The 22,596-nt window shown below is 46.9% G+C and overlaps 1 protein-coding gene across 1 annotated transcript in view; it reads left to right on the top strand.

Moving 5' to 3' along the window:
- TRPC7 (transient receptor potential cation channel subfamily C member 7) overlaps nt 1–22,596 on the top strand; it is a 187,307-nt gene that overhangs the window by 82,722 nt on the left and 81,989 nt on the right. The window contains exons 4-5 of the mRNA XM_075601205.1: nt 13,860–14,076; nt 20,328–20,561. Coding sequence (XP_075457320.1) covers nt 13,860–14,076; nt 20,328–20,561 — 451 coding nt within the window. The remainder of the gene's footprint in view (nt 1–13,859; nt 14,077–20,327; nt 20,562–22,596) is intronic.

Here is a 22,596-nt window from a genome sequence, read left to right as displayed (position 1 = left end):
GTATTCTGCAGGGAATGATGATATTTGACAATGATGTCACGTGAAGCTTTGTACAAACATTGCTTGAAAATAAATAGTTTAATGTGCAATGCATGTAACACTTCTGAACGCAACAGTCAGTCATGTAATTAGACAAAAAGGCTGAGATTGACGTGGGAAAAGTTTGCTGTAACATGTGTAATTAGCCATGTTATTGTCACATGTTGACAACAATGAATTGTCGTGTGCATATGCATGCATTTCTGTAATGAGGATAGTTGCTATAGAATGAGTTTGCAAGGTGTCACAATGATGAATTACTGTAGATGTGTGTAGAAGTTAGGTTGAAGAGCTTGTAATGCAACGTTTACAATGTAAACATGCAATGTGATTGAGTGTCCAATAAGTGACGTCATGAAAATAGGGAGGACCCAAACTAGATGTAAACATGAGAAGAAAGATGTACATGAACGTTTAAAGATGCGTCACACATTACAAGCATTGTGTAATGTAAAGGAACATGAATATACGGTGTATGTGTGACATGTGTGACATGTGTAACATCATGTAAATAATTGTCGCTCAGTTCAGTAAAATGTGTGATATGATGTGAGGTTCTCCTTTAAGAGTTAAGTATAGGATTTTCCCTTGACACATCATCACATGATGAGTAATGTGACACGCAAATGATGAAAACATGTAAAAGTACAATGTTATGCAAATAATACACGTCAGCTGTGACACAATGCAGGGAATGCCCCCCACACTGTAATGCAAATCACGTTTGTATTGTGAGCAATGAAACGTAAACAGTACTATACTGTTATACGTCCCCGCTCCATTAACTCCATTGATGTACAGAAGAGTTTTTTTTTCTAAGTGCCGTTCCGGCAGCCTTAGCGATCGTTCTCCCCTCCAACCTGCCAACTTTAGTTGGCGGGAGAAATTGGCCATAACATCTCAATTTCGTAGTGCCGATCAGCCCCGATAAGCTGATTTTGGTACTTGAATCCAGCCGATTTAAAAAAGTGGCGATCAGTGGCGAAAACAGGCTTATCGGCAGCCGACTGGCCATAACAAAATTATCGGCTACGAAAGCTGCCGAAATCAAGCACTTATCGGCGCTTACTGAATCTCAAACCCAATTTTGGCTATAAAATGCCGAAAAAATCCTTATCAACGCTTACTGCATGAGGCCCTATGTCTACCCAGCAATGTTGACCCATATCAACATTCCAGACCACTGCTTGTCTTAATGGGCAGCTTGATAATATTTGGATATGTCTGGGACTCCTAGGCCTCCTCTCTCTCTTGATGACATCCGTACTGATCTAGCAACCCTAGGATGCTAGCCCTTCCAAATAAAATTGAACAGCCTGTTCTGGATGTTTTTCAGTTCAGAACCAGGGACATGGATCGGAATTGTTTGGAAAAAATATAAGTGTCTTGGGAGTATATTCATTTTGACCGAGATCATTCTCCCGATCCACGAGATCTGGTACCCTTCCCATTTATCCAGATCCTTTTTAATTTTCCCAAAGAGGGCTGGGTAATTGTGTTGATAGAGTGAGTGGTAGTTCCTTGATACATTTACTCCCAAATATTTAATGTATGCGAAACTCCATTTATAATTGAAATTTAACTTGAGCAACTTTACCTCTGATTCTGATAAATTTAGATTTAGAGCTTCGGATTTGTCGTTGTTAATTTTGTAGCCTGATATTTTGCCGAATTCCAACAATTCTTTTTGTAGATTGGGGAGGGAAGTTTGTGGGCGAGCTAAGGTCAGAATGATATCGTTGGCGAATAAAGATATTTTATAATTTGTTTTCCCGATTACTATGCCCTGGATGTTTATATTTTCTCGTGTTTTGGCTGCTAGGGTTTCAATAGTCAAAGCGAAGAGCAGAGGGGACAGGGGGCACCCCTGTCTTGTTCCATTTGTAATATTAAATCTCCCTGCATTTCCTCCCGGGAGTCTAACCTTAGCTGATGGATTGCGGTAGAGCATCCGAACTCCCTCCAGAATTTCTTCATAGTGCTATCCAAAAATAACCAGTCAATTCTATCAAACAAAAGAAAAACACAGTACAAGTGCGCAACTATAATGAATAAACAGAGTGAATTGAAATAAAGTGCATTAACCACTTAATACCCACGTGAGTATAAGTAACTAGGTTACCAATAAGGAGTGTCTGCTGCTGTGATAGGGTGGTCCACGACCAAGAATCTAGACAAAACAAAACACAAAACAGTGCACAACGCTCATGGTGAAGTAAGAATGAACCATTTATATTAAAAATTAATTCAATATATCAGATAAAGGTAAAACAGGCATGTAACTGTAACTATGACAGTTGTTACCACTCAGGTATCAGGACACAGGAGAAGGCTGCAGCGGATCACCCAATGTCAGGAATCTGCAGTCATATCAGGCTGTGCTTTCATCTGCTGGGCTCTTTAGAAGCTGAGGGTTCCTTTTAGGCTTCCACGTAATCCAGGTAGATAAGTCCCAAGCTCCGTTTAGGAGTAGCTGGTAGAGGGACAGTCTCACCGATCAGGGTCAGCTCTGCCTCCCATGCCAGCTTCACTTAATCAGCAAAGTGATAGAATACTAAGGGTACTAGGAGATCAATAAAAGTATAATTCCAACTAGTTTCGTAGCAACTATAAAGGCCACTTCATCAGGGAACGATTGGCCTTTATAGTTGCTACGTAACTAGTTGGAATTATACTTTTATTGATCTACTAGTACCCTTAGTATTCTATCACTTTGCTGGTTAAGTGAAGCTGGTGTGGGAGGCAGAGCTGACCCTGATCGGTGAGACTGTCCCTCTACCAGCTACTCCTAAACGGAGCTTGGGACTTATCTACCTGGATTACGTGGAAGCCTAAAGGGGGAACCCTCCACTTCTAAACAGCCCAGCAGTTGAAAGCACAGCCTGATATGACTACAGATTCCTGACATTGGGTGATCCGCTGCAGCCTTCTCCTGTGTCCTGATACCTGACTGGTAACAACTGTCATATTTACAGTTACATGCCTGTTTTACCTTTATCTGATGTACGCAGAACCTTGAATTACTTTTTAATATAAATTGTTCATTCTTACTTCACCATGAGCGTTGTGCGCTGTTTTGTGTTTAATTCTATCAAACGCTTCTCTGTGTCTAAGTTTAATAAAACTGTCTTGGTATCTATGAGGTGGACATGATCGACTATGTTTATTATCTTGCGGGTGTTGTCCGAGGCCTGTCTACCAGCCACGAACCCCACCTGGTCGATATTTATTAATTTGGGTAATATGGGGTTCAATCTCTTTGCCAGAATCTTACTGTATAATTTGAGGTCGTTGTTCAAAAGAGAGATTATTCGGTAACTGCCACACTGCATTGGGTCTCTTCCATCTTTGTGGATAATAGCTAGGTTCGCGAGTGACATTGATCGTGGGATCATGTTCCCTTCCATAAAAGAATTAAACAGATTTAACAAATGTGTGGATAAAACTGGCAGGAATCTCTTGTAGCAGACATTGATGAAACCGTCGGGACCGGGTGTTTTGGAAATCTTTAATGAAGCTACAGCCTCAGCCAATTCCTCCCTTGTTATTTTGGCATTAAGTAGGAAGTTATCTTATTCTGTTAGTGATTGGAGATGGCAGCTGTCTAAATATTTAGCTATTGAAGCTGATAAAATAGGTTCTGGAATTCCTTTCTGTGCCCTTAGGTTATACAATTTGTTCTAAAATGTAGTAAATTCTTCCGAAATTTTCCTTTCTTTATACAATATCTCTCCAGACCTATTCTTGATCGCTGTGATTTGAGATCTCTTCTGGAACCCTCTTAGCTTACTAGCCAGGGGTCTTTCGGCCTTATTTCCCTTATCGTAGTATCTTTGGTTAGTCCAGCTGAGGGCTTTTTCTACATCCTCCAGCTGGACTTGTTTTAATTCAGTTCTGGCAGCGTTCAAAGTTTTATAAATTCTCTTTGAAGGGTTAGTTTTGTGCTGTTGCTCTAATTTTATAATTTTGTCTGTTAAATCTTTGAGTAGTTTCAATTTGGCTTTCTTCCTGTGGGATGCGATGGAGATAAAGTTACCCCTGATTGTGGCCTTATGGCTTCCCACAGTGCCGCCGGAGATGTACCCGACCCTAGGTTAAGCGTAAAATAGTTTGTGAGTGCTCTTTTGATCTCTCTTTCTATTTCAGGGTGGTTTAATAATGAATCATTTAGTCTCCAACTATACGAATTTGTTTTCACAAAAGGGACAGAGAGGGTTACTATAATGGGTGCGTGACCCGACCATGTAATTGGACCGATATCTGTCTTTGAGGAGGCCTCTAGTATGTTTCTGAAACCCAGAATATACTGTAATCTATACGAGAATAGGTCTGGGGAGGGGCAGAGTAGAAAGTGAAGTCCCTTTGGCCCTGATGTTGGGATCTCCAAATGTCTACCAGGGAGAAATCCTTGATTATCTCTCTAAATTTTTTCCGTTTTCTCAGATAGGGTTGAGTGTGGTTGGCCCAGAATAAGGGATTTGTCTTCCTTGGGGTTTAGAAGCATATTTAGATCACCTCCTATTATTAGTGAAGACAAATATATCGGGTCGACTCTTTCAAGGACTGTTTTTAGAAAATCTGTCTGATTTTCATTGGGCGCATATAGATTGATCAGGGCGATCATCGAACCCGCGAGCGTGCCGTATACCACTAGAAATCTACCCTCTGGATCCACTAGTATTTTTGCAAGATTGAAAGGGGTTCCTTATCGAATTAAAATAGCGACTCCCCGCTTTTTACTACTAAATGATGAGTAGAGTAGGGAAAAGGGAAGGGGGAGGGGAAGGGATGGGGGGGAGGTGGAAGGGGGAAGGGAGGGGGGCGAGGGTGAAGGGAGGGGAGAGGGGGAGGGGGGAGGATGGAAGGGGAAGGGGGAAGAGGTAAATGGCGAAGGGCAATAAACATAGCATTGCAATTCTAAACAGCCACAGTAACTTTTGTAACATGCAAATTGAACGATTGGATCCAGAGAGCAAACTTAATTCTATATGGCGCTTTCCCTGAACATTTTCAGCTGCAGGGTCATCTTGGGAGAACCGGGCTTAAACAATCGGGGACGTATCGCAAAGGGTCTCCACCAAATCTGTAGTGAGTGGTGTATGGCCGGAAATGCCCGTACCCCTTGGCTTGGGGACTCGTAGGGCATTGTGGAGCTCCCGGCTCTCTTTTACTGCGGTATAAGGAGCTTGGGTTTGGTGACTGCAGGGTCTCCATAGTCCTTTTATGGGGCAGCTGAGACAGTGAGGTTTGCAGTGCACCACAGCAGGGGCGGGAGGGGGTAAGGAATGAAAGACATGGGTTGCGGGCACTAGGTATGTAGCTCTCTCTGCTGTGGTGCGATGGACGGATGGATTCCCAACCCCTCCCCCCCACAAATGAAACACCCCACAAACCGCTCGTAGAGACTGTCGTTCATCAGCAGGGCATGTTCCTCCGATGCTCCATCCAGAGGGGTCTGCCATGGAGGGCTCAAACCTCCGGTGCCACGCCAAAACCAACCAGCCCAGCTTCCCCCCCTCCAAAATCGCCAGACAGGTAAGCGGCATGAGCAACCTCTCAGACTTAACTCCCTCCACTGTGGGTGGTCACACTCCTCGGCGGGGACACTTCTCAGGGTCGCAGCGTGGTGTAGATCAGCAGGGTTCTCTTCAGGGGGACTCCTGTCTGCGCGGATTAGGATTTTCACTGCTGGATCTTGGCGGTATTTTTCCATAACAGTTCATCAAGGAGAAAGAGTTCGGCATCAGCCAATTGGGTGGGGACAGACAGTGTGATCTTGATCACTTGTGTTTGGCTTGTTGGAGCGCAGCGATTCTCTCCGAAGCTTTAGCGGGGCCACTGTCAGACTCTTCATCTCGTGCAGCTGGCAGGGTCTATATCCAGGTAGGTGGGTGTGTTAGGCCCAGTGCTCTCGCAAACGGGGCCATGTCTTCGGGGCTTCTCAGCTTAGAAACTTTCCTCCTTTTTTTGCAGTCAACTTAAAGGGGAATCCCCACCGGTATTTTACTCAGTTGTCGCGGAGAAGGGAAGTCAGCGGTTTCATCTCCCGTCGGTGATTTATTGTTATCCGCGATAAGTCCTTAAACAGCTGGAGAGTTTCCTCTTGGAAAATCAGGGGCTCTCTCTCACGGCAGGCCGCAATTATCCGTTCCTTCGTGGAGTAGCTGTGTAGGCGGACTATGACGTCTCGCCTCCGTCTGGGGTCATCCGATTTTGGTCACATGGCTCGATGAGCCCGGTCGATCTCGAGGTCTCTTTCGTCTATCTCCCCGCAGATAAAGGTAAATAATTCTTGCAGGTACTGTCGGAAGTGACCAGGTAGAACCGCTTCAGGGACATTACGGACACACAGGTTTTGCCGTCTGTCCCGGTTCTCCTGGTCCTCCTGGCCTTCTTTTAAGTACATGATTTCATCTTCCAAGCGGGCAATTTCTTTCTCCGCTTCCATCTGTCTGGTCTCCCCAGCCCCTCCTCCACCGCTACCGTCCTTTCCGTCAGCTCCGCGATCTCTTGTTTAAAATCGGTCACTGCCTCCTTGAGATACGCTTGCCAGGAAGCATGCAGCTTTGTGTGTATTGAGGCTAGCAGCTCCTCCATGTAGGACCGCGTTATGGACTCTTCTGCTCTCCGATTATCTTTTGTCTGCACCTTCCTGCTCGGTAAGGTCGCAGGACCTTGTTTTTAGCGCCATCTTCGCTCGCGCCCGACTCCTCCGAGTTTTTCTGGGATGGCGAGAAAAATTTAGACACTACTTGATTTCCTGCTTTTTTCCCTTTATTTGCTGATGCCGCCATCACCTGCTGCCTTGGTAGCCCAAAAGATTTGAAAAATTTTGAGGGGAAAAGTGCTGTTTTTACACTATTAGACGGGCGGGTCCGGAGAGCTCTTTCCCTACCCGACCATACTCGATGACGTCACCGGAAACCCCCTTCGATCAGTTCTTTAATCTCGAGTAGGGGTTGACCGAGATTCCACCATGGGGAGTGAAGCACATGGCCACGGTACAGAACTACCCGGGACGTGATGAAGCCAACTGGTATTTCTCCCTGGAGACCACACCTGAGGATGATGCCAAGAAAGGGTTCAGGGTTAAATTAAGAAATGGAAGACGGACATTCCTGATTGCTTCGAAGTGGCGATACAGAATATTTTGCCTCATCCCATCCGGTTTGACATTGGTCAAGCACAGGGCCGGTGATGCCCGTGGAAACTCTGTCTCATGTGAACACCGCTACCGTGCGAGATGCCCCTGCTGGGTTTCCATTCGACTTCAGGGAATCAACCCTATCTGCAGAATGGAAGGAACGGCTGAGTGTCAAATTGGAGGAGCGCAGGAAGGGGTTCTCCACCAGCGAGATGTATGTGGGCTGCAGCAAGAGCCCCAGCACACGATCCGGCTCAATGACACCATTCTGGAAGCGTTCCAGACACATCACTCACAGAGATGTGGAGGATGCGAGAGACGTCCTGAAGGCGATGGAGACATCCGGCATCGTAACGGAGTCCCGTAGCCTATAAGCCTCTCCCATCGTGGTAGTATGCAAAAAGAATGGGTCCGTCCGCTATGCATGGACTATCGCACCCCCAACAGCTGCACGGTACCCGATCAGTACACTCTGTTGCGGATAGAAGAGATCCTCAGTGCTCTGGCCGGAAGTCAGTGGTTTAGCATGCTGGACCTGAGGTCTGGGTACTACCAGGTATCCATGAGCTCTGAAGACCAGGAGAAGACAGTGTTTGTCTGCCCTCTACGGTTCAGTTCACCCAAATGCCCCAAGACATTTGCGGTGCTCCAGCGACATTTCAGTGGTTGATGGAAAAGACCATCGGGGATATGAACCCCTGGGAATGCCTCGTCTATCTTGACGACATCACCATGTTCGGCAAGAGTCTCGAAGAGCACGAGGAACACCTCTAAAGGTCTTAGATAGACTGGGTAATGAACGCCTGAAGTTTTCACTAGGCAAATGCCGGTTCTGCTACACATCAATCGCCTACGTGAGTCACATACTGTCCACAGATTGAGTGGCTACCGACCCCGCTAAAGTCGAAGCCGTAGTGAACAGGCCCAGACCAGACAATGTGATGGAGCTGCAGTCCTTCCTCAGTTTCTGCAGATACTACCGCCACTTCGTAGAAGGCTACTCCAGCAAAGCAAAGATCCTCAATAATCTCCTGAAAATATACCCAGAGGAACCTTGGCAGAAGGCCGCATCCCCACGAACACCCTTCAGAGACAAGTGGAAGTCCATCTGCGAAAAGGCGTTTACTGGCCTCAAGAGAAGTCTTATGGAAGCACTGGTATTGGCCTACGCCAATACCGAGAAGCCGTATATCCTCCATGTAGATGCCAGCTTCAACAGACTGGGAGCTGTACTGCACCAAAAGTATCCTTCTGGCCTCCGCCCAGTGGCGTATGTGAGCCAAAGCTTACCGCCAAGCAAGTAAAACTATTCGGTTTACAAACTGGAGTTCCTCGCACTCAAGTGGGCGGTAGTCGACAAGCTCCACGACTACTTGTACGGAGTCTCATTCGAGGTACGAGCCAAACTTTTTCTTTTGGAGTCTAAATGCTAATATTCTACATTGGCATCATTGTCCTTGATGTGGGTATAACCACACAGTGGATAATTTGTATGTATTCAGCGTTTTCAACTGCTTTTTATATTACTGATTGACACAATATCCCCTGTTTGCTGTGCACTCAGTGGAACGGAGGCAAACGACGCTTCTTGATTGCCTAGGCAACCATCCCCTACTTAAGGAAAGGTATTTGTCGAGAGGCGGGGCTACCTTGAAAAAGAGTCAATGTATGACAGGAAACGTGCATCGATGCGCAGTATGTTGTGCACGGTGATGACGCTATACTAGTGCGGTCTTCAGAATTAGGGATTAGCATGTAGTCCCAGGCGGGAAAATTTTACAAAACTAGCACGGTAGAGATATAAAGTGATACACAAGTGGGATACGAACGGCCACCGCTTATAACGATACCAACTACGCTATATCCACACGGTGTGTTTCATGTTAGAAACCACCACAGTGTGGCAGACAGTTTAAATCCATATGTTTATGTGCTGATTAAGCATTATAATGATTATCATAGCACTTCTGTTCGCTACCTCCGGACCAGCCTGTCCATCTATTAAAGATAGACTTATGTTCATAGCCACGCAATATGCACAGTCGGTGTGTTTCACAATAGAAACTGCCAGAGTGTGGTGTATGTTGAAGTCCATAATTAAGGACAGTTCAAGCGTTAATATGGCTAATAGACTGAATAGGGGTGCACGACATATTGCATAAGTGTATAGCTGTTTGCACTATGTTTGCAACATATATTTGATACATCCTGTCACAACGCTTCATAGAGTATCTATGTTTGCTATAGCGTGTGGTCTGTGTGAGGTATCTCGGCAAAGACACAAAGATCAACACGTGTGCGATACAAACAGCCAGTAGTTACAACTATACTAACCACGCTATATTCACACATGGTGTGTTTCATGATAGAAAACATCACAGTGTGGCAGACGGGGTTCTGCTTTGTTAACGCTTAGTTACTGACAATATGATTGTAACATATATCTGATACACTACTCTCAATGTTCTATACAGTATTTTTGCTGCTAGAGTATCTGGTCTGTGTGAGGTATCTACAATACCAACAATCACTAACGTTATGTTTCATGCTGGAAACCAACTGTCACGCCTGTATGCCCGCAGACCAAGCTAGACCCCAGTACTGAGGTGGGAACCGTATGATACCACACACCCACAGCAGTGGGAGCAAGCCCGGAGTGTGGTATAGCGTTGCTGGGCCTGTTGGAAGAGTTGTTAGTGTTTACTTGCAACGCTTGGGAATGTCCGTGAGAATAGTCGTGTCCATTTGCCAATGTTCGGGGATCCAAAGGGTAGAGTCGTCAGAGGGCAAGCCAGGTCCTAGGAAGCCAGAGGTCAGTGGAGTCGTATGTGTAGCAAGGTTCAAAGGGATACCAGAGAGCAGAGTAGTCCAGGGTAAGCAGGGGTCAAAGCCAGGGAAATCCAAAGTAACACAGGAGCAGGTAATCAAAGGAGCACAGAGGGAGCACAGCATAGGACAGGTACACACAGGGAAACAGGAACTATGCAGAGCGAGGAAGAGGTGGACAGACAGGGATTATAAAAGAAGGTGCACCAATGACAGAGAGGGGAGGGGTAGAGAGAGAAGTGGGAGAAGCCAGAGATAGGTCAGGAGGAGAAGAAGAGGAGACAGAAGGGGCAGTCAGGGGAATGGCCTGTACAGCTTGGGAGGCGGAGACAGGGGAAACCTGATAAGAAGAGTCTGTGCGCGCGCCCCCTGTAAGCTGGGGATGCGCGCACACAGGTTGCAACACAGGCGCGGACCGTACGGAGCAGGGGAAGACCGCAGGAGGAGGACGGAGCCAAGAGGGGAACGCGCGCGAGGCCTGTGCCCGTGCGATGGCCAGCAGAGGCAGAGAGGAGCATGCACGCGCGTCCTCCGTGGGCTGAGGGGGGGCAAGCACCGGACGCATCACCAGGCGTGTGGAACGCCGCGCCGTGGGCACCACGCGAGGAGGAGGCAACGGGACGGATGGCACCACAGGGGAAGGTAAAGGAGCTACCGCGGGGAAGAGGGAGCGGGACCTGCGGGGAACACGCTGCGGCAAGGGGAGAGAGGTAGAAAATGAAAGAGAGGAGTGGGAAGGAGTAGAAAGGGTAACATGAGCTGGGAGAGAGGGACAAGGAGAGGAAGGAATCTCCTGAGTCGTCACACCAACATATTGTGGCCAGATTCTGAGTTATATACGTACCTTTGCCCTATTGAGGAGGACCAGCTAATTCCTCCTTGTATTGTATCCTATCCGTACGAGATGTCTGTTTACAACTTACATCTTTGTTTATAACTATGCTATGCCACACCTTATAGTGTCAGTTCCTTCCCTTTAGACATTATTAACTGCCATAATCACTAGACCTCACATTACCCCTACCATTGGGTGGTGGGGAGCAACTACATATGCTATTAATCAATTCAGAGTTTTTAAATAGGTTATTAAGTTTACCTGTGATCAGTGATTCTGCTACGATATATGCCAACTACATTAGTAGTTAGGTATATGAGAGCGCTGACTATATATACACGTTCGTGATAGGCGCTATTATTACAATACTCCTTATCATATCCTGGCAATTCTTTTGCATGTTGTGGGTGTATATTCAGACTCTGAGAATGCACACCATAATTATATGATAAGATCTTTGGTGTTGGCATACAGAGACATACTCAGCTTGGTACACGTGTACCTCATTCTCCATTTTCATCCTCCTCTTTTCCGGTATCTGACTAAAGTGTAGTTACTTGATCCCCACTATAGGTGTCGATCTATACTTTTTCGTGGTTTGGTAACATCTAATACCTATTATTAATCTAAGTGTTGTTATTGTTGTGATAGTTTTGTGTGTCACATTATTTTACTATATACCAAATAAAGGTTATATTTTAATTTATTCATTATTCAAGAGTTGAGTGCTAGATAACGGGGGCCTTTTTCTGTTCTTGTCTTCTCTTAGACCAGTGGTCTTGTGTATTCACTAGCCCCAGGCACCTCTCATCACTTACATAGACTGTATTGGAGGCGCTGTGTGTCAAAGAACGTGATCACCATAGGCTCCCAGTGGCGGAGGATCGGGCCTCCTGTATGCCAGACATGTACCCAGCACGCGTAGATCCTTGGTCACGGGGAAAGAGGGCTACATTAAGAAAAAGAAAAGGAGTACTGTGGTGCAGCTACTTGCTGGCAAGAGAGGAATCAACAAGGGATAAAAAAAAAGAGGCCTGCAGGTTTTTTAAACACTGCCTTTTTTCCTCCCTTAGCAAAAATTGAGCTAATTAGTTCTTAAATTGAGAGCTCCTCTTTGAACTTATATCCCCAGGCACTACCTCCTCCCCTGATATAAAGACATAATATCATGCCTAAGGGGAGGAGGGATAGTAGGGCACAGGGGCCGCATCAGGGCCCCTGACCCCCAAACTAGGCTGTATGTACTAGGCTGGATGCACTAGCCTGAGTGCAGCCTAGTACATCCAATGCAATTGCCGCACCACACCCACCTTCTGCTGGTAGGTTAACCCCTGAAGCCCCTGCTATATCATGTGCGCAGGTGGTAGCTGCAGGCACTGGCCCCAGCAACAACAATGCTGGGGCCCCACCTAGGCTAAACAGGAAGCATGGGGTGAGGAGCCCTATATCACCTAGCCAGGTCATTGAGGCTTATGTGAGGGCTTTGGCTGAAGTATTTGTCCACCTGAAATGTTAATCAACTTACTGTACATGTTTTTATTCAAACCTTAGCGCACCATGACACATTTTTGTGATACGTTGGCAATTTTTTTTGCGTAACTTAAAATGCAACACATTTAACAGATTGCAATATGTTAACAAATACAATAATGCATGCTAATGTACATCTGTAGCTCTACTTCCTGAACTTTATATCAGAGAGGATGGGAGTGCAGGAGCAACAACTCTGCAATAAACCACAGGTTCATAGTTTCAGGGAGTGAACGAGGCAGAAGAACGGGATTGGAGGCTTTTTTTTGCTGTGGGGAAGCAAAGTCTTAGGGACCTTCTCTGATGTGAAGATGATTTCCCAGGAAATGGCAGAAACCCCCTAGAGCCTGCCTTGCTGCATAGTATGCTTACCTTCAGAGATGTATGAATGCCGCTGAAATTGTTTTAGACTTTGGCATGTTTGTGAACATTATTGCAAATGTATACAATCCAATGAAGAAGAGTAAAAGCAAAGAGAGATAGGGAGGAAGGTACATCTTAAAGAAACAATCCATGCAATAATCAAAGGTATGTTTTTTTTTTTTTTTTAAATAAATCAGTTCTCTAGTATTAGATAATACTTATTAAAAAAAAAAATGTTATTCAACTCTTAGTGCAATTTTTAATGAGTACATACAGTAGACCCCTCTGAACTTATCACGTTAATGAAAAGTTCCCATATCCTCTAAAGATCTAGTGTAATGTGTTTCACAACATACTGCAAAATATCTACTAAGCGCTTCATATTGTGTGCTACTATGAATTTGTTGATGTACTGTAGTATGTAGTAGAATTAATTATTTGATTTCTTAAATGCAATACATATTAACTAATGCTGGCTAGATTCGCAAGTTCAAAATCCGAGCTATGTGGATTCAACATTTGATTTGAATTCCGTGTCAAGCAGTTTGAGAACTGGATGTGCAAACCAAATTCTGAGCGGAACTTCAGAATGAATTCAAACAAAACCCAAGAAAGATTCATACTTGGATTTGTTTCTTAGTTTTTTTTCTCCCCTTCATATTTTACAAATCAAAAACTAAAACCAAAACAATAACATGAAAAAAAGAACCAAGAGCAACTCAAAATATTTTTACAAGCAAAACACCAGTGAGAGAGCCCATTCTTAATTAAAAAAAAAAAAGGACATTTGATTAACTCAGCACACCTTCTGAAGTCTTACTAGAATACAGTAGAAGCTAAGCCCAAAAGTGAGCACTGGCATTGCCAGCAACGAAACAGCCCTAACTGCATCTTACCCAGAACCGCAGAAAATTTTCTTGACATGGCTCCAGGGAAGATGAATTACATAGGCTACATCTGTAGAAGAAATGTGTGAGTTTTATGTTTAAAATACATTTGGTGGACAGTTCTTCAGAGAATCTCTCCTAGTCTTATTTCAGAAAGATAGTGACAGTAATGAGCTGTGGAGAAAATGAAATGTAGAGCAGAATTAAAATGACCTTTTGTCTCTTTCTTTCCCAGGTAGGACAGATTTTAAGAAGCCCTTTTATGAAGTTTGTGGCACATGCAGTTTCTTTTACAATCTTCCTCGGACTTTTAGTTCTGAATGCCTCTGATCGTTTTGAAGGAATCAAAAATCTTCCCAATGAGACCTTTACAGATTATCCCAAGCAGGTTTTTAGAGTTAAGACAACCGAGTTCACATGGACAGAAATGCTAATCATGAAGTGGATTTTAGGTAAGCAATAACGGCATAATATACCTAGTACCTTTTCTTATTTTTATTGTAGAAACATTTTTCCGATTAAAGCAAAACGGCAAAAGAAAAAGGAAATAAAAAAGGGATATGTGTACGTTTAGTATGTGAACATTTTGAAAACTGATTACATGTAAGTATATATATATATGTGACAGGGTAAATAAAAGCCACCAGCTATATGCCTGGAAAACCTATGTCCTCAGGACAATTAGTTGGAACCCAGCTGCCTAATCAAGGTGTTTTAAAACCCCAGGCTGTAGACACATGGAAGCTGGCTGTTGAGGAGAGAGGAGTAAGCTGCTGAAGAGATTACTGATACAAGGTCTGATTAGCAAAGTAGTTGAATTGTGTACTGTCTGTCCCCTGCATAGAAAAGGGTAGCTGCCTTATATATAGACTGTCTGCTAAAGAGAAACTGTTTTGTTTGGTTTGCTGAAGAAAAAGCCATTTTCTTTTGTTTGCTGATGAAAAGCTATTTTTGTTTTTGTGTGCTGTATATCTTTTAAGGCTAAATAAATAAGCCTTGTCAAGAAACCCGCGTGTGTAGTTGCATGTACCCTGCAACAAGGAGGCTAAGGGGGCTATTCACTAAGCCCCAATGCAGGCCATTATATCACTATCCTGCCATAACTGCCATTGAAATAATGGGCAAGTACCTTGGGATTGGAGGATGATAACCCACATTGGCACTTAGTGAATCCCGGCATAAATCCACATTCAGTATAGTCTTAAAGTGATATATTTACACAATTTTTGACATAATGGTCCAGATGCATCAAGCTCTGGAAAGGCAAAAATGGGGTAAAATCATCAAAAAAGCAGTGTTTTTATAGTCAATACATCAACATTGCACAGCTGAAAATGCATTTTTTATCGTGTCCTTTAAAAATATTGTGTAATGGGTGGACCCCCCTTGTCTGACCCACCCAATCTCACATTAGCCCGTGTGGTCTAACCGGTCCCCATTACGTGATCGTGTATGGTGGTGCACCTGCAAGTAACAGGACCCCTGAGTCTCCCGCTTGATGGTATTAGGGGATGTCATCAGGACAGGTAGTTGAGGTAGTGGGTGCGAGTCCTACTTACATCATGTGCAGCGCCTCCACCTCATCAGGATCTATGCTTCCGCAGGGAGATGGTCCTGGTGAGGAACTCCTTCTCGGTGGTGACTGCCACTGTTGAGTAATCTCACACAGTGGGGGTTTCTTTGAACAGGGCATCTTTATTTGCATGGTATGGGCAAGCTGCCCCTCACAGATAGCAACTCAGCCGCTCATCTCTGTGCAGCACTCCATTAGGAAGGTCCCTTCTCCCTAATAGATCTGCTTTCCACCTTTACTCTCAAAGAGATTCCCCAGCTTCTCTGGCTCCTCTCCTGAGCTGCTTTGTCTCACTCAGCTCCTCTAACTCTGCCCAATGTGCTGTGTATGCTCACTGACTCACAGCTAGCATGAGACACTGCAACACTGTTGCAGACCTTCACGTGCCTCTCACTGAACAGAGGCAGCACAACAACAGGAAACTGAACTTCTAACTTTAGGCAGTGCTGTGTCTTATATCACCCCCCAGAGAACAAACCTGCTCTGTACCACTAAGTGTGGGCACATTGCATGTTGTCACTTCCTTTGGGGATATATGACACCTCACCAGGGTTTGAGGGCAAACCTCCATTGATTGTTGCTGGCAATCCTGCATACTTACCAGGTTTACTGCCAGCATGAGAAAGAGATATGTACACCAATCTTACACATGGCTACAATTGTATCCGTTACAAAATAGTCATAATATCGCATTTTTAGGTATTATCATGCCATACTGTACATCAGGGGTGCGCATACTGGCGGGCGAGAGATTCTCTGTGGGCGGTGCGGGGTTTACAGAGTCCCCACGCGCTTCCCGAAGGCATTTAAATTAAATGCCGGGAGAGCGGCAAAGGCCTCTGTAAACTTCATTTACCTTGGCTTAGATTACTTCTGGCAATGCGTCGTGAAATGATGCCATGATACCGCATTGCCATGGCAATGTGATGTCAGAATGCCAGAGCGAAGGAAAGGAGGGGGGGCGCATGGAAGGGGGAGAGCTGGCAGGGGGGCTACTGGATGCGGAGGGGGGCTAGTGGATGCGGAGGGAGGCTAGTGGATGCAGAGGGGGGCTAGTGGATGCGGAGGGAGGCTAGTGGATGCGGAGGGGGGTTAGTGGATGCTGAGGGGGGGAAGTGGATATGGAGGGGGTCTAGTGGATGCGGAGGGAGGCTAGTGGATGTGGAAGGGGGTTAGTGGATGCTGAGGGGGGGAAGTGGATATGGAGGGGGTCTAGTGGATGCGGAGGGAAGCTAGTGGATGCGGAGGGAGGCTATGGATGTGGAGGGAGGCTATGGATGCGGAAGGGGGCAGTGGATGTGGAGGGAGGCTTGTGGATGTGGAGGGGGGCTAGTGGATGCGGAAGGGGGTTAGTGGATGCTGAGGGGGGGAAGTGGATATGGAGGGGGTCTAGTGGATGCGGAGGGAGGCTAGTGGATGCGGAGGGGGGCTGGTGGATGTGGAAGGGGGTTAGTGGATGCTGAGGGGGGGAAGTGGATATGGAGGGAGTCTAGTGAATGCGGAGGGAGGCTTGTGGATGCGGAAGGGGGGCAGTGGCTGCGGAAGGGGGGCAGTGGCTGCGGAAGGGGGGCAGTGGATGCGGAAGGGGGGCAGTGGATGCGGAAGGGGGGCAGTGGCTGCGGAAGGGGGGCAGTGGATGTGGTGGGGGCTAGTGGATGTGGAGGGGGCTTGTGGATGTGGAGGGGGGCTAGTGGATGCAGAAGGGGGGCAGTGGATGCAGAGGGTGGCTAGTGGATGCGGGGGGGCTATGGATGTGGATGGGGGTTAGTGGATGCGGAGGGAGGCTAGTGGATGCGGAGGGAGGCTAGTGGATGCGGAGGGAGGCTAGTGGATGCGGAGGGGGGGCAGTGGATGCGGAAGGGGGGCAGTGGATGTGGAAGGGGGCAGTGGATGCGGTGGGGGGGTTAGTGGATGCAGAGGGGGGCTAGTGGATGCAGAGGGGGGCTAGTGGATGCGGAGGGGGCAGTGGAGGCGGAGGGAGGGCAGTGGATGTGGAGGGGGGAAGTGGCACCGCCAACATCCCCCCCGCTCAAACTACTGCCAGCGGTAACCGGGGGAGCGCCGGGAGAGAACCGCATAGAACCTCTATGGATGTGGAGGGAGGCTATGGATGCGGAAGGGGTCAGTGGATGCGGAGGGAGGCTTGTGGATGCGGAAGGGGGGCAGTGGCTGCGGAAGGGGGGCAGTGGCTGCGGAAGGGGGGCAGTGGATGCGGAAGGGGGGCAGTGGATGCGGAAGGGGGGCAGTGGCTGCGGAAGAGGGGCAGTGGATGTGGTGGGGGCTAGTGGATGTGGAGGGGGCTTGTGGATGTGGAGGGGGGCTAGTGGATGCAGAAGGGGGGCAGTGGATGCAGAGGGTGGCTAGTGGATGCGGGGGGGCTATGGATGTGGATGGGGGTTAGTGGATGCGGAGGGAGGCTAGTGGATGCGGAGGGAGGCTAGTGGATGCGGAGGGGGGGCAGTGGATGCGGAAGGGGGGCAGTGGATGTGGAAGGGGGCAGTGGATGCGGTGGGGGGGTTAGTGGATGCAGAGGGGGGCTAGTGGATGCAGAGGGGGGCTAGTGGATGCGGAGGGGGCAGTGGAGGCGGAGGGAGGGCAGTGGATGTGGAGGGGGGAAGTGGCACCGCCAACATCCCCCCCGCTCAAACTACTGCCAGCGGTAACCGGGGGAGCGCCGGGAGAGAACCGCACCTGCCTGACCCACCTCCCCGATCGAGGAGGGAAGAGCACGAGGAGAGCGGGAAGTCCCGCGCACCAACCGCCGGACTCGCTCCACCCCCTGTTTCCATCTGCAAACATACCAGGGCCCTGCCTCCCTGCGCACCTACCTCCCCCCGCACGCACCTACCTCCCACCCCTCTCCCGCGTGCCTACATCCCGCCCCTCCCCCATGCGCGCCTACCTTCCCCCCCAGGCCTGGCCGTGGTGATCAGGGAGCACCAAAGCACCTGACTGAACCCCACTGGGGGCTCGGCCGCAACCGGCAGCAGAGACTGGCCATAGAGCAGGGTCTGGCCGGGCTCCCCCAGCCAGCGGGCCCGGGACACCAACCCCGGCAGACCCCCCCTATTGGCGGGCCTGGTCAGTGTGTCAGTGTGTTCTGCTCTTTTGTATGTATGTGTCTTACTCTGTTCTGTTGTGTGTGTCTTGCTCTGTTCTGTTGTGTGTGTGTGTGTGTGTGTTCTGTTGTGTGCATGTTTTCTGTGGCTGCCCTGTGTGTATACTGTATGTACTGTCGTGTGTGTGTGTCAGGGGAAGAGACAATGACAGAAAGGGTGTGGGGGGATGACAGAGAGAGAACAGGCGTGAATGACAGTGAGGGGGGAGAATGACAGACAGGACAGGAGTGAATCACTGTGGGGGGGGGGGGGGGGGGAGAATGACAGACAGAGGACAGGAGTGAATGACAGTGAGAGGGGGGGTCTTTTATATGTATTGAGGTGAGTGGGGGGTCTTGTTATATGTATTGGGGAGAGTGGGGGTCTTGTTATATTTGTTGGGGGAGTGGGGGTCTTGTTATATGTGTTGGGGGAGTGGGGGTCTTGTTAAATGTATTGGGGGAGTGGGGGTCTTTTTATATGTATTGGGGGAGTGGGGGTCTTTTTATATGTATTGGGGAGTGGGGGTCTTTTTAGATGTATTGGGGTAGTGGGGCTTCTTTATATGTCTTGGGACATTTTTATATGCTTTGGAGGGGTTTTATATGCATTGGGCCTTTTTATATATGCCTTGTTTTTTTTTATATGTATTGTTTTTTTTATATGTATTGGCGGTCTTTTTTAGATGAATTGGGGAGGTGAGTTTTTTGTATGTATTTGGGGGGTTTGTATATATTTGGGGAGGTGGTGGGGTTGTATATATTTGAGGGTTGCGTATTGTTTGTATGAATTTTGGGGTGGGAAGTTTTTTGCAGTGGGAGTGGTTTTTTTTGGTATATATTTTGTTGGGGGGGTATTATGTGGGGGGGGGAATTGAGTGAGAGAGGTATAATTGACAGAAGGGGAGAGTAGAGAGGGTGGGAGTGAGGAAAAGAGGGAGTAGGGGAGAGAAATAGATGTGAGGCAGGGGGTGCAGGGATTGAGGGAGAGTGGGGTAATTGATGGAGGGGGGAGTGTGAGAGGTGAGATGGAGAAGAGAGAACTACATGGGAAAAGGGAGGGAAATAGAGGGGGCGTGCAATGTGTAAAATGGGGCTCGCAACAATGCAATTTAAGTAAAAGCTTCACCCTAAATAAAAAAATTACATGGTAGGTGTGCTATGGATGGGGGAGCGGGAGGGGGATTCCCTGCTCCTTGCATTTGTCCTTGGCCCCAAGATTTCTGTTGGTGGCCCTGGTGTGGGTGGGGGGCAGAGAATGACAGAGGGGGGTGAATGGCAGAGAGAGGGGGGTGAATGGCAGAGAGAGGGGGGAAGTAAATGACAGAGAGGGGGGGGGTGAATGACAGAGAGGGGGGAGTGAATAACAGAGAGAGGGGGGAAGAGAATGACAGGGAGAGAGGGGAAGATAACGAGAGAGATAGGGAGGAGACAATGACAAATAGAGAGACGAGGGGAAGAGAATGACAGAATCTATTAGGTATAACATTTACATTTTTCAGTTAAATAAAATTGAAAAAAATCTTAAAGCTAATATTGTGTGTGTGTGTGTGTGTATGTGTGTGTGTGGCAGGGGGGGGGGGACTGTTAGAAGGGGGGGTACACCCTAGCACCGGCCCTAATAGGAGCTATATCATTAAAATAAAATCAATAATATCACATTTGCTTTATGGCAATTTTGTGGTACTGTAAATGCAATGATGAAATATTAAGTATAATTTGTAGCTATGACTGAGCTAAGGTTTCTCCGCTATCCAGGCCAGATGCTTCATTTTTGTTTTTTTTTACTTTGGTGATTCCTCCTCTTTTAGCCAGATGTTAGCTACTGTTAAGGCTTGAGTTGCCTTTTTCTTTGCCAGCGCCTTATTCTTGGTATTGCACTGTGCATAGTTATGCATAATTAATGGACCTATTGTTTTTCGTCCAATTCTTCAGAGGCCGATTTAATATATTTTTAACCATTTTAGGATTCAGCTTGCATTTAATTGCATCTGTTTTTTATTATCAGTTTTGCAATGTTTTATGTTTTGCAGGAATGATCTGGTCAGAATGTAAGGAGATTTGGGAAGAAGGACCCCGGGAATATGTTTTGCAGCTCTGGAACATTTTGGATTTTGGAATGCTATCAATATTTGTGGCATCATTCACTGCAAGATTCATGGCCTTTCTAAAAGCCAATGAAGCCCAGCAGTATGTAAATCAATATGTGCAGGATAATGACCTAAACAATGTCAAGCTACCACCTGAAGTTGCTTATTTCACATATGGTAAGACTTCTTCCACTTTTAAATGTTTTAATTTTCTTATGTTTATGTATTACAGCAGTGAGCTACTACTTTTTCTTTATATAAATGAAATTTTTCTAATTAGGTTATGTAACCCTTGTTCCCCCCCCAGACTCATCTGTGGTGTCTAGGGTGCGTGAGGGCAGATTACATGCATAGTGGTGGTGCATACCTGCGTGGAACAGGAGGGCCTGAGCTTCCCGCTGTGTTATGGGGGGAGACAGGACCAGGCTTCTGGGGTATTGGCCTCCATGGTATCTTAGTGGTGGTGCAGCGCCTCCATCTTCTATAGCTCCCAGGGATATGGGAGAGGACCCGTATAGAAGAACCACCCTGGTCCAGGGGTGAATGCTCCAAATCACACAGTCTTTGTAAAAGCCACAGGGTCTTTATTGTACTCACAGCTTATTAGAGCAGCACACAGCAGCAATAGTACACAGCAAAACACTTCCTTCACAGTGTACAGGATCTGTCTCCTTCTCCTCTCCTTCCCTCCAAATAGTTCTCCTCAGGATGGTCTGAAGGGGGGGGGGGGTCTTTGCTCCCTGCCTCCACCCTCAGCCCAGGGCGCTCAGGGTGGGGCTAGCTCTTCCCTCACCCCCTAGGCAGGGTGAGGGGCACTGGTCCACCTATAACTCACTAGGCCCTACTCCTCTGGAACCTATGATCTAGCTCACACAGTCTGACTGTCCAGTCAGACACTTCAACACCAACAGACTGAGAGCACACAGGAACTGCAACTAAGTTTGGTCAGCCCCGCCCCTCATGACATCAACAGAACCTCCCCTCTGCATCAGACCTACAGCAGAGTCAGGAAGGGCTTACAAGGGGGGGAAACCCACGATTACTACTGGGGCCTGTCAATAACAGGACTTACGACAGTAGTAGGAAGATGTTATAGCCCATGCTGTTTACAGGGGGCTACAGATAGTTCATTGATTTATCTGGCCCATAAATAGCAAAAGAGAGGAAGATATAAAGCAAAGAAGAGTTCCATTGTAGAATGAAACTATATATATACTGTTATATATATATATATATATATATATATATATATATACAGTATATATATATATATATATATATATATATATATATACTGTATATATATATATATATATATATATATATATATATATATATATATATATATATATATATATATATATATATATATATATATATATACAGTGTTCGACAAATCACCAATCTACTCGCCCCCAACCAAAAAATCTACTCGCCACCTAGTCTCCGCCCCCAACCCCGCCCCTAGTCCCACCCTCAACCCTAGTCCCGCCCCCCAACCCTAGTCCCGCCCCCCAACCCGCCTTAAAATAAAATATATAAATAAAATACATTTAATAAATTCCTAGTCAGAACAACATTTGTGTGTGTGTGTGTGTGTGTGTGTGTGTGTAAATGTCGGATCTAGAAATAAAAGCCAGGTGTGAATGACTAGTTTCCTGAATCCCTTAACCAGTGTCTGGACGTCCCTGATTCACAATATCTAAAGCAGCAATCCCGCTTGGGATCTTACCTGATCCGTAGTCCCTCAATGTCCAGGTACCCTCATTCCTGCAATGTTACACATTGGAGGGGATGTTTTCCCTACCTCTCTTCTGGGTTAGGGGGGGGGGGGGGTGTCCGATGTCAGTATAGGTTATTTCGGTGAAGTATAGGGCAAGTAAGATATATAGGGTAAATAAGAGATCCAGAGTGTGGGAGAGAGAGAGAGAGAGAGTGGGGGAGAGAGAGAGAGAGAGAGTGGGGGAGAGAGAGAGATAGTGTGGGAGAGAGCGAGAGTGTGGGGGAGAGAGAGAGAGAGAGAGAGAAAGTGGGGGAGAGAGAGAGAGAGAGTGGGGGAGAGAGAGAGAGAGAGAGAGAGTGGGGGAGAGAGAGAGAGAGTGTGGGGGAGAGAGAGAGTGTAGGGGGGAGACAGAGGGGAGAAACGGTGGGTGATACACAGAGTGGGGGGGGGGGTGACTGTCCAGGTACCCTCATTCCTGCAATGTTATAC

This window comes from Ascaphus truei, chromosome 5 (assembly GCF_040206685.1).
Source record: "Ascaphus truei isolate aAscTru1 chromosome 5, aAscTru1.hap1, whole genome shotgun sequence".
NCBI classification, from domain to species: Eukaryota; Metazoa; Chordata; class Amphibia; order Anura; family Ascaphidae; genus Ascaphus; species Ascaphus truei.
The sequence above is the reverse complement of the archived record's forward strand: the minus strand, read 5'-3'. Positions and strand labels throughout refer to the sequence as shown.